At 43.2% G+C, this 12,869-nt stretch overlaps 1 protein-coding gene across 1 annotated transcript in view; it reads right to left on the minus strand.

The window, feature by feature from the left end:
• The window catches only part of LOC308284598 (guanine nucleotide exchange factor VAV3-like), a gene marked incomplete at both ends in the record, with an annotated part of 124,773 nt that overhangs the window by 34,443 nt on the left and 77,461 nt on the right, over positions 1-12,869 (minus strand). The window contains 4 exons of the mRNA XM_080725264.1: positions 4,022-4,138; positions 5,659-5,693; positions 5,990-6,055; positions 10,539-10,690. Of these exons, the coding sequence (XP_080581390.1) occupies positions 4,022-4,138; positions 5,659-5,693; positions 5,990-6,055; positions 10,539-10,690 (370 nt within the window). The remainder of the gene's footprint in view (positions 1-4,021; positions 4,139-5,658; positions 5,694-5,989; positions 6,056-10,538; positions 10,691-12,869) is intronic.

Genomic DNA, 12,869 nt, shown 5'->3' on the forward strand with positions numbered 1-12,869 from the left:
TATGTGCGCGGATCATATGCCAGGCGGGCACAAGAATCGAAAAGCTATCAAATAAAAAAAAAACGGGTGAAAAAAGACGTGAAATGAACGTGCAGCTCCCTGGGATGGAAGCTACGATGGGGCCTTGGACAGGATACGGAAACCTAGATCCGGTCCAAACGGGAAATACGACCGGATACAGTTAAGGGGCGGGCCTAAAGTCTCCGAAACGGATATATACAGCGATCATACTTTTAATCGTTTCATAATGATTAAAGCTAATTACATTTCCGGGAACGACGGGCATCGCAGAGAGGTACAGCGGGAAATCCCCGACGGGGATCGCAGAGTATGAGTTAACAGTATAATGCAATGTCTACCACGGGAGATAATGTGCAAATCACATGATGGGGAAATGAGGGCGCTTATTATAAATCTGCCAGTGTGCTGTATAATGTACGTGAGAAAACACGTTCACGTTGCAAATTCACTTATACATTATGGATATACGCTGAGTAATACATTATTGATGTGTGTGGAGTGTGGAGTTAGAAGGTGTTCTACACATTGAGATAGATGGATGAAGGCTGAAGTGTTATCCTCATCATCGGGGTGGACTTGGAGGAGCTGGAATGCCCACGCACGCTGTATGTATTTATATATGTATATATGCATGCATGCATGCTGTGGTGGAAGACGTACTTTTATTTAGCATGCCACAGGAATAGTAGAAATACTCTGTTACAAGTGAAAGTTCTGCATGAAAATGTTTCACTTGAGTAAAAGTAATAGTGCTCATTATGCAGAATGATCCATTTCACAATCATATGTTTGGTAAACATAAACAATTTCTCAGTTAATGTACAGCACATGTTTTATTAATAATCTGCAAAGTAACTATAGAAAGTAAAGCTGTCCGAAGACTGTAGTGAGGTAAAAGATGTATAGTGGAGTATTATAGAAGCATGAAGCGTGAACAAATGGACATGCTCAAGTAAAGTAAAAGTATACCTTGGCTTGAAACTGTACTTAAGTAAAGCTGACTGCTCGCTATTGCAGTCCGCATAGCTTTGGCTGTCAGAGAGGAAACCCTCGGTGTGCGTTAAGCTCCATTTGCTCAGATGGACTTGCTGATAACGATCTTAAGCAGTGGGACAGGCAATTAGGGCCGGAGCATTCACCATCACAACCAGGCTGAGCATTCACCATCACAACCAGGCTGAGCATTCACCATCACAACCAGGCTGGAGCATTCACCATCACAACCAGGCTGACGGAGCATTCACCATCACAACCAGGCTGACGCATGAAAGCATCGACGGAGGGCTGCGGGAGTCTCAGTCCACCCACCCAAATTGTCCGTAATAGACTGATGCGTCAACCGCTAAACATTCTACTTTCAAAACACTATTTCAACGTCCAGACTAAATCTCTGTAATCTCCCCGGGCTTAACCCATTTCGAACGGGTACACATTATTGTGTATCATTATTTTATGCTTTAACTATTGAAAAATAGCAGATATACAAGCTCACAGCGCGGCACCGAGTGCTGCGCTGCGAGCTTGTAGATCTGCTATTTTTTGAAAAATCGTGGAAATTAGAATTTTGACCCGATTCTATGTCTGTGTCTTTTGAATCCTTCTAAGATTTTTTTGAAAAACCTGTGTTTCTATGTCAGCAATCTGGCCAGCCATCGTCAAAGAAAAGGTCCTTTTCACTTAACTGGAGCTGAGCTGGTCTGTTCTTGAGAGACTACTATGTCAGTGGTTTCATGTCCATGACCCCCAAAATGATATGTATTTGGCCACAGACCCCCATCTCAAAATATTTAGTTCCAGGGACCACCCAGAAGCAAAATTTGAGTTGCAAACGTTCGCTTTGAAAATACATATATTCAAAGATTTGCACACATTGCGGCACTCTTGTATATCTGCTATTTTTCACTGGTTAAAGCATTCAATAGTTCTAGGCCTAAATTGGTTTTAAGGCAAGATGATTTTTGCTTTATAAAATATTTCTTTCAAAGAAGCTATGGAACGGGCTTTGTGACGCGCGTGGCCTGAAATATCTCTAGTTAAATAGAAGCTATTGTGTTTCAAAAGAGGGTTTGTACAGTCATTTGATCACCGCAGGTAAAACATTTAATGAGACCGTAAGACAGGCTGATTCATCTGCTGGAGGAGAATGCGGCGATCCTCATTTGAAATACAATTCTGCACATTCAGATTCAGCCAAAGAGAGAACAATGATTCATTTTGTTCCTTGTGTTGCTGTCAGGGCAGAAACCTTGTATCTCCATAGTACAAAAGAAAGAAGAAAAAAAAAGAAAAAACTCACAAAGCGCCACAATGTGACGCGTTGTGAGCTTGTAGATCTGCTATTTTCAAAAGATTTCTTTATACATTTTATACATACTGTATGACAACTTGTGAAACATTCTGAATAACGAGTACGGTACTTTTACCTTTGGTACTTTAAAGTTGTACCATGTAACTTTTTTTATAAAACAAATCTTAAAATTGTCCTAACTCTTAAATCGCTAAAGTTTTAGAACACCCACTCCGTTATTTTCAGCTTCTGAAGCCTTCTCTTTATATGTTTTCTATGATCCTGACCGGGGTCCGGTTTTCGCGCAAAAATTACGTCATCATACACTATCGGCCAATCACAGCGAGGGTTATACACTGCCGGCCAATCACAGCGCATCTTGAAGTGGGGTCGCTAGCTATCACAATAGGGCGGCCATATTTGTAGGCGCCCGTGTGTCTCTATCTATACTCGGGCGAAACACTCCGTTTCTCCGGAATGCCTGAACGCACAGGAACCAGGGACCCCTCTAAAGATAGATCTCGGCGAGGTGGAGGCAGACGCGGGGGTGACGCGGGGGTGTGAGGCCCGGTCCGCGGCGAAAAACGGCCGAAAGACGCAGACGCTACTGACCACTAGTTGAGCAACTTACACAGTATAGCTTTAAAGGAGCTATAGTCAACTTTTTCTTGAAAAACGGACACTAAAATAAAAATGTTTTGAAAATATTTTATAAAAAAGATTAAGCTTCATATATGTGTTTCTATTCAAAAATGACCACAAAAAGTATAAAATAATGGTAAAATAATCATGTTGGTCATTGTCGGGCCGACAATAATATTTACATCCGATGTAAACAAAGTCAGCCATATATGAAGAAACACATATATGAAGCTTAATCTTAAAAAAATATACATATATTTTAGTGTCCGTTTTTCAAGAAAAAGTTGACTCCTTTAAGTTTTATATTTTGACGCCAATACTTTTGTACTTTTACTCAAGTCGATTTGGAATACCGGTCTTTTACTTGTAGCGGTGTTTCTACATTGCCGTACTAATACTTTTATCACTTTTTTTAAAAAATGAGTACTTTTTGATAAGAGGTAAGAGGAGAAGAGGAAGGCCAACAAGGAGGTTTATGGAACGCGGGGAGAGACAACAGGCAGATGGCAGGAGTGACTGAGGAAGACGTAGGAAAACGTAACCAGACGAAAGCAAAACGATCCGCTGTGGCGAGAGACCCCGACAAGGGGTCACCAATAAGTCCGTACATGGCGTGGCAAGGCTTGGTCTTGTCGATGGAAAGTTTTAGATTTCCCCTTTTTAAACACCATTATAATCTTGATCATATAAGACCCAATTACTGAACGTCTAGTCTCCAGGCTTTCTTCAGAATATGTACGGTATGATACTTATTTACGGTTATGACACTTTGGCATATTTAGCAGTCCAACTAGCACAAGTGGTTCTCAAATGTTTGATTTGCTTAACTCTGAGTGTGTACAAATGGAACCAAATGGACCCGTAAGGGTCCATTTGGTTCCATTTGTACACACTCAGAGTTACATAGCTGTTATTGTCATCCAGGGCTAACTCTATGTGTTTCTGGTTCGTGACATAAAAAAAAATGTCCACCACAAGCCAGCATGGCGACGACCCCGATGGGAATTAGCCGAAAGTAAGCAAAAACATGGCGGGGAGCAGCCCTCCACCCTGTCCCCCAGGGACTCTTACTTGATGCTGAGGGCGTACCCGGGACACTCCTTACTTCGGTGTCGGACCAGATAGCTGCTGTTCCCTCGCTCCTGGAGCTCCACCTCCGCCTGCAACCTCTCTATAGGCCCTGCAAACCTGAAGCAGGGTGTTGAGAGGGATTTGTGCTTTTAAGTTATACTATGTAACTTTTTTAATAAAACAAATCTTAAAATTGTCCTAACTATTAAATTGCTAAAGTTTTAGAACACCCACTCCGTTAATTTCAGCCCCAAAAGCCCTTTCTTTATATGTTTTCTACATAGACTTGACAGGGGCTGTATTTCCCGGCAAAATTATGTCATCTCCCACATGATACACTACCGGCCAATCACAGCGCGGATCATACACCACCGGCCAATCACAGCGAGTCTTGCTGTCTCTTCAGGAAGTAGCTTCCCTCAGCAACTGTGTTTACATTGGTGAAGGAATCTTGCCTGCTACTCCCTCAATCCTGGTCTAAAAATGATGGGAGACGGCTCTACGGATGCGTATCGGCGAGGCGGAGGTGCTCGCGGCGGCCGCGGTGGACCACCGGCGCGCGAAAAACGGTACAGCTTTAAAGGTAGGGTAAGTGATTTCATTTAAAGGACAACTTTAGTTTTTTTACAACAAGGGTTCATATTTTAGATTGTATTTAGAGAAAGGAAAAAGTGAGTGTTAAAATGTTTTCATTTGCTTTGCTCTATTGTTTTATCGCGTTTACAGTGCTAAAATGTGGGGCATGTGTACGTATGGGGGCATGCGTACAAGTGGCTAAATATGTCTTTTTAGACACAATAAGCCAGCAGTTTCTTTATTGCTATTCACAGTAACACTACTAGCCCCCATAAGTCACATCCAACCATGAAAGGTTGCGTTGTATCTTGGGAATGGGCTTATTCTGTGTAAAATGACATATTTAGCCACTTGTACGCATGCCCCCAACCACTGAAATAAGAATCTCTAAAACAATAGAAAGAAGTGAATGAAATCTGAACCCTTGTTGTAAAAAACTAAAGTTGTCCTTTAATTCAAATAATAAGAAGTGGGTCTATGTTACTATAGTATAGAGTGTTTGGTGAAAAAAAAGCAGTTTCAGTTTTGGTGGAGGAGACAGGTTTTCCTCCAATCAGGATAGAGTGGGGCCTTCCTCCAATCATGGTCGAGTGGGGGCGGGCCTTACGCGCATTAGGCGTGTAAGGCCTGCCCCCACTTGATCATGATTGGAGGAAGGCCCCCGCCTGTCACCTACATTAAAACTGAAACTGAAACTTAAATGAAATCACTTACCCTTCCTTTAATCCAGTGAGGGTCAACCTTTTTTTTTTATTATTAATATTATTATTCCCCCAGTTTGATATGCATTAGGCCAAGGACCCTCATTTGATCTCTTGGACCCCAATCCAAATGTTAATTTAACTCTTAACTGTCAGTCATTTAGCTGGATCCCCCCTGGATCAACGCCCCCCCAGGACCCCTGGGAGTCCCAGGACTCCACGTTGAGAAGAACCACTGCTTAATTTAATCGATCATTCCTTGCACGTGGACAGGAAAAATCAAAGTGGCTCAATAGCGTGAAATACGGATTGCTTGTGCATATTGTTATCAATCTATAGTAATTTGTTTTCATCGCTTACCAGAGCTGGCCTGAGTAATCGACTGGTTTGGGAACCTGGGGTGGAGGGAAAAAAAACGGTGGTTATTCTGTCTCTTAATGGAGTCAATAGAGAGAGGGCAGAGGTTATTTGCGGTAATCTGATATTCTCTCCAGATCTAATGGCTCAAATCGGGCCCTCTCACACACAACAGACATGAACCGCCTGCGATTGAAAAGCATCTCTCCCCGCGTGTGAAGCCGTCGATAACTGGCCATCATCTACAGAGGGTGCTGTAAATCGCATCAAAGAGCTGCGGAGATGGTTGATGAAGAGCGCGTGCGGCTCCTTAATTGGGAAAGTGTACACTTACACAGGGGCAGGGCTTCACGGCGTCACTCGGAAAGAAGCCGATCCTGTTCGTCGCTGGAACTCTGCCCTGCAAAACGGCAATTGGACTGTTAATCGCATTTATCGCATGTCTGGGAGGAGGCAGCCTCCCCCACCCATCTCTCTCTCTTCTTTTTCCCCCGCCCCTCCTCCCAAACGCTCTTCAATAAATCCTCAGCAATTAGCTCACAACAAGCGCCGCGTCTAATTTGCACCCCGAGTTAATTACGGTTCAGACTCTGCCGGCAGTTGAGATTTGTACTGCATCAAAACAAGAGCCTCGTTTAGCACTAAATAATGAATCTTATTCTGGTCCTTGAATACCCAGACAGCACGAGCTGTCTGGGTCTCTTGTCGAAGGACTAAACACTTGCTTTCCTCCTGCAGTCCTCGAGCCAGACTTGAGCTTCATATGAATCTCATTAACACACAATGTAGAAAAATACCCTTTTTGTTTCAGCAATGTAAACCAATTTGGGGTAACGCATTAGTTAATTTCTCCTACGAGGCTGTGTGTGTGAGTGTGTGAGCGTGTGTGTGTGTGTGTGTGTGTGTGTGTGTGTGTGTGTGTGTGTGTGTGTTGTGTGTGTGTGTGTGTGTGTGTGTGTGCGCGTGCACGTGTGTTTGTCACAATAACCAATTATAGACAAAGGACGTCATATGTAATAGGTTGCACCGACGCACAGGGTTGTTAGGGTTACTTTTAAAAAGGAATCCCCTACAGTTACAAGTTACTTGCAAAGAAAATGTAGTCAGTAACGTAATCTGATTATCACAATTTAAAAAGTAACTACTAGTTACTTTCAGTTACTTTTGGATTACCTTTTTGCAAAACTCTCTTTAATTAAATAAAACAAGTTTTACCATTGATAACTAGACAAGAATATTGAGCCTATGAAATTAGGAAAAGGACAACAGAATTTTACTTAAACAAAGGCAGTACTTTACGCTGATTCGACTTGATTATTTTATTGTTTGGCGTTATAACTTATTTGTAAAATTGATGAGGGCAAGGGGAGAATGTAATCCAGCATGTAACCCCATCATTCAGATCCGTTACTGTAATCCAGATTACACATTTTAAAATGTAACCTATGACTTTACAAGTTACCTGTTTTTTGTAATCTGATTACGTAATCCCGTTACATGTAATCCGTTACTTAACAACCCTGCCGACGCAACAAGTCTATGCATCTTGCGTTGTGTCCAAAGCGACGCTTCTTCCAGTCTGGAGTTGGAGGTCAATTTGAAGTCGTTGGAGTCAATCTGGGAACACATCACAGGCGAGGCCACGCTCTTCACTCACAGCTTCCTCCTCCCTCCTCCTCGCTCTTTATTAGTGCATGAAATGCATTTTGGGAGCGTGCACAGGCTTCTAGCAGTAACTCGATTGGAAAGCGAATCCTTTACCCCATCTCCGTGATTCATTCAAGCCCTAATAACATTTCATCAAAGGTTTTTGGAGCAGCCCCCCCCCCCCCCCCCCGCCCCTCAAAACCCCCCGCCCCCCTCCCCGTCTATTTGTTATGCCTTTTCGATAAGCGCATGATAAAGATTAAACTTATTACTCTGTCGGCGTAAACAGGCGGCAGCCGGCGGATCAAATGAAATTATGGTGATTGATTGTATTGTTCTGCCGGTGGGATAGGGGATAATTGCCTTCTGGGTAACAGGGGATATGAATTCTCAATGTTCTGTAATTTCATCCCCTGGCGCCAATGGGGACGCCCAAGATTAAGTAGCCTTATTAGCATGTCCTTATGCATAGGAATAAAATAAACACACACACTGTGCTTCATCATTCAGCGTCTTGGATTATATCTCCGCCCCACAAACGCACTACGCCGTCACTATGGCAGCGAGTCGTGTGTGTGTGTGTGTGTGTGTGTGTGTGTGTGTGTGTGTGTGTGTGTGCGTGTGTGTGTGTGTGTGTGTGTGTGTGTGTGTGTGTGTGTGTGTGTGTGTGTGTGTGTGTATGTTTGCGGTGACGAGTCCCTTAGGTCCCAGAGCTGTGACAGTCTGGGCACCCTTCCCTGCTGGGCTGTAATTGCGAGTCTGCTGGCGTTCATGGCTGCCTATACTGTAAGCAACCCGCCAGATATAGCCTCTCCCTCCGAAACAATCATATCGTCGTTGTCGGGTGGAAACCTTGTATGTCCATGACCGTTCGTTTTGTATTTATCATTTTAAAAATGAACTAAACTAGTGAAAATAGCAGATCTAGATCGGCTGTTTTCACTACTTTTGTGCGACAGCCTTGTGTGAAGCAGGGCTTTACTTGGTGAACAAAAATACACATTTGAAACTTGGAGATACGAGGTTTCTGCCCGACAGGGACGATATCTGGCATATGAACTATCTAGCCGGTGAAAAGCTTGGAAAACACTTGAACTTGGGGAACCTTGAACTTGAACACTTACTCCAGATCAGTGGTTTTCACACACAAAGGTCCATTATTGAATGGGCATTCGACCCCTAGTGGCCAAAAAGTGAAAAACTTCTGGGAACCCAGATTACTAACCCCCTAACCCTAACCCAAACCCAAAACTTCAGGCCCTCTCACACACTTAAAGGGGAAGACCACCCATTTTCGATATTGAACTATGTCATTAATATACCTTAGAGGAGTTGTGTGGAAATAAAAAAAAAGGTTCCCCCTCTTCTGTGTTGCCTAGAACTGGAGGATTGATTTTGGGGTTTGTATTGTAAAGTACAATGTGTGATGTCATCAAGTTGAATTTGCAATACTAACCCCAAAATCAATCCTCCAGTTCTAGGCAACACAGAAGAGGGGGAACTTTTTTTTTTCTCCTCTCAGGTATATTAATGACATAGATCAATATTGAAAATGGGTGGTCTTCCCCTTTAACTTAATAATTTGTTGTTGGATGCGTTGGAGTCATTTTCGACATTCGCAAATTTTGTAGACTTTTCAAGTAATGCAGTAAATTAAGTAATGCAGATATTTAACAATAATTTAACTCTTGACCCTTACGGGTCCATTTGGTTTCATTTTACACTCTCAAGAGTTACATTATAAGGGTCCATTTGGTTATCAACTCGCCATCATTTAACTGGGGACCACCTCAATGTCCACTGGTGGCCCCCAGAACACTGGTTGAAAACCACTGCTCAAGATGTATAAAAATAGACCAAAAATAGCCTACTATGTATTAAAGCCCAGGCATATGGGACGATCTAGCCAGTGTGAGCTTATGGATCGGCTATTTTTCGTCGCGTGACACCCCGCATGCAACTAAGCATAACTCAGGCTCAAGTCCCAGCCGTCGGTTCTGTGGACATAAAGTCTGATCCGAAGAGCCCCCCCCACCCCCCCCCCCCCCCCACGGAAGAAAAGGAGGGTTTTAGTGCACCTCGTAAAAAAAGTGAGTGAGGAACGGCCGGGGAGGGCTCCCGCAAGACGCCGCTCCGATAAATCACCGTCCTCTCAAAGATAAGATAAAGTCAAACGCTCTAAACTTGTTGGCGGTTGCCCTGCGAGACGGTACACGAGGGCTCGCGCTCCGCCGTTAAAAGCGTCCTCGGGAGGGCGGGGAGTGTCTGCCGCTTTCACCGACTCTCGCCTGGCACTTAATTAATCAACTGAAGCCCGGCTTAATTGGTTAGATCATCTGATGTGGGCTCTCCTTGATTTAATCTGAGGAGACGTTGAAGTGGCCGTCGCGCGCCATTCGTTACGGAACACGGCGGAGTGTCGGGTCGCGACAGACCGGTGACTGATCTCCTCGCTGACCTCGTCAGTGTGTCTCCGCCGAGTGGAATAAACAACGGGAATGAATGGTCGCCATCTGTGGCTCAGAGACAAGTGTAAGAGCTTCAATTATCAGATGATTACACGTTGTCAATGGAAGCCATGTTGCAACGCCCCGTCGCTAATGTGTGTGTGTGTGTGTGTGTGTGTGTGTGTGTGCGTGTGTGCGTGCTTGCGTTCGTGCGTGCGTGCGTGCGTGTGTGTGTGTGTGTGCGTGCGTTTTAACCCCTTTCAACCAGGCTTCCCTATTTGCGTAATAGGATGTAATTATAGGCCTAAATGTGAACTAAAAATGTCACATGACGATTTTTAAATAGTAGATCTACAAGCTCACAATGCATCGGGATGTGACACGCTGTGAGCTTGCAGATTGGTCATTTTAGCTTTTTGTCATACGATGAAATACATTATATTCATGGGTTGCATTTGTAGTCCTACACCAGCCATTTTGAGGACCAACACAGGTGTTTTGATTAACGTAGAACATTGGTTCTATGCCAATCAGACAAATTGAACACCTGTGTTGGTCCTCAATATGGCCGGTGTAGGACTACAAATGCAACCCATGAATAGACTTGAACGTCTGCTTTTTATCAAACCAAAACAGTGGTGAGACCGTGTCAAAACAAAGGAAAGTGCGCACACACACACTCACAAAGGAATGTTACTCTTACAGTATGTATCTGTACACAATTCTTAACAATAGAGGTACCTTGAACCTTAAAAACACGCACGCACGCACGCACGCACACACACCAACCTGCCACCAGGAGCTGTGTAGGTCCGCATCCATCAGTTCAATGACTTCGCCTGCGTGAACGCTCAGAGGGGGCCCACACTGGGGGCAGGGGACGCCACCGTAGTCTCTGATCACCAGCATTCTGGGTAATCCTGGCCGACAGGGAACACACCGTACACACATTTACATCTCACACAATTTCCAATGGCGGAGTGACTCGCAACAAGCACAACGGCACAGTCGACTTATTTCCCTCGATTACTGAGCCTTAAAAGCATAATGTCAACACAATGGGGGGGGTATCGTTGTTTGGGGGGACTCATTCCAATATCTTTTAAAACTGGGCTAATGTCTAATCTCTCTTTTAGGTCACTGTTCTAAACCATGCAGTTTATATCGCTGTCTTATACGTATCTGCTGCTATTTTAACAGTCGCATAACCATAACCATTGTATGAGCTGTGAGCATGTAGATCTGCTATGTTTGCTATTTTTTGCAGAAATGTTAGATTGCAATTAGGGTTTGAACTAGAACTACGATGATGCCTAAAATAGGGACGCCATGCTTAAAGTGTTTAACCCATTTAGGCCTAAGTCCGATTTGAAAATTACCCACTGTTTTTCTGGACAACATATTACTCAGCCTCTGTAGCAGCTAGAAACAAAATTCCAAAACTATTTGATAGCTTACACCTTTGGCTTTTATAGAAAAAAATCTGTACTACATACTGTACATGTACTGTAATACACTTTAATGTGTACCAGTCCATGTACATGGAGAACTTCCCTACAGTATTCTGACCATAAGGCAGATACTGGATACTACTCTGACTGTTGTTAGAATGGCACACTCTCCCTACACCACTAACAAGTCTTCAGCAGTCTTCTTCCTGCACGGTTGTAAATGTCCAGTGCTTCCTCCTTAGCATTGTCAGCTTGCACACACACAGCCACCAGCGTCCCGCTGTTACCAAGACTAAAAACCGCTGCCAAACAAGCAGACACAGCCGCTTACTCTCCCGGCGCTCTAGCACAGCCCCCAGCCATCCCGGCCCCGCACGGAAACCATCCCTGAGGACGCTATTAGCCCAACATGACCGGGAACCATTATTTAATGCTTTAACTATTAGAAAATAGCAGATATACAAGCTCACAGCGCTACGAGCTTGTAGATCTGCTATTTTTGAAAAATCAAGAACATTATTTTGAATATTTTTGACACGATTCTACAAACGTTTTCATGTCAAGGAATCCACCAAAATTACATTTATTTGGCCGCAGACCCCCATCTCAAAACATGTTGTTCCAGGGACCCCAGTAGCAAAGATTTGAGTCACAAAAGTTTGCTTTGAAAAATATATCGTCGTTGTCGGGTGAAAACCTTGTATGTCCAAGACCGTTGGTTTTGCATTTATCATTTTAAAAATGATTTAAACTATAGTGAAAACAGCCTATCGTGTGCTTGTAGATCTGCTGTTTTCACTACCTTTGTGCGACGGACTTGTATGATGAAGCAGGGCTTTACTTTGCGAAATTAAAAATTTACAAATTTGAAACTTGGAGATACGAGGTTTCTGCCCGACGGTGACGATATATTCAAAGATTTGCTAACGTTTTGACAATTGTTCGTATAAAATAATTCCAGGTCTCCATGAGTTAGAGCTGACAGTGACCCTAGATGACTGGAATATCTCGCGCATCCCTATCGTTGCTGGTCGGAACACAATAAGCACAACTGATTCTCATAAGCCCCCCCCCAACCCCCCTTATTGATGTTGATTCATCACAAAGGCAAAGCTCGTGGCTCTAAAGGAGGATGTGGCTGACTGTGGGTGTGGGTGTTGTTCATTTGTTTTTCCCCAGGCATTTCTCCAGTGGTGAAAAAAGTACTTTTACTTAGTATAATATAAAGTATCAATACTGCTATGTAGAAATACTAAGAGTAAGAGTCCTGAATTCAAAATCTATCTATAATCTACAGTATCTATAAAAGTACAAAATGTACTTAAAGTACCAACAGTAGAAAGTACTCATTATGCAGAATGTCCCATTTCACAGGTTTTCAAATGTATACAGATATTTTGAAAATCGCAGCTCTACAAGCTCCCAATGCGTCGCATAATTGTGAGCTTATGAGCTTGTACATCCGAAATGCATATAGGGCTTAAGTGGGTAATGTGTGTTTTGTAATAATAATCAAAATCTACAAAGTAACTAGCAAATAAAGTTTCAAATAATTGTAGTGGAGTAAAAGTACAATATTTGCCTCTGAGGTGTAGTGGAGTAGAAGTAAAAGTGCTGAAAAAAACTGGAAACCTCAAAACTGTACTTAAGTACAGTACTTCAGTAAATG

This window comes from Nannobrachium achirus (assembly GCF_963921795.1).
Source record: "Nannobrachium achirus genome assembly, chromosome: 5".
Taxonomy (NCBI): domain Eukaryota; kingdom Metazoa; phylum Chordata; class Actinopteri; order Myctophiformes; family Myctophidae; genus Nannobrachium; species Nannobrachium achirus.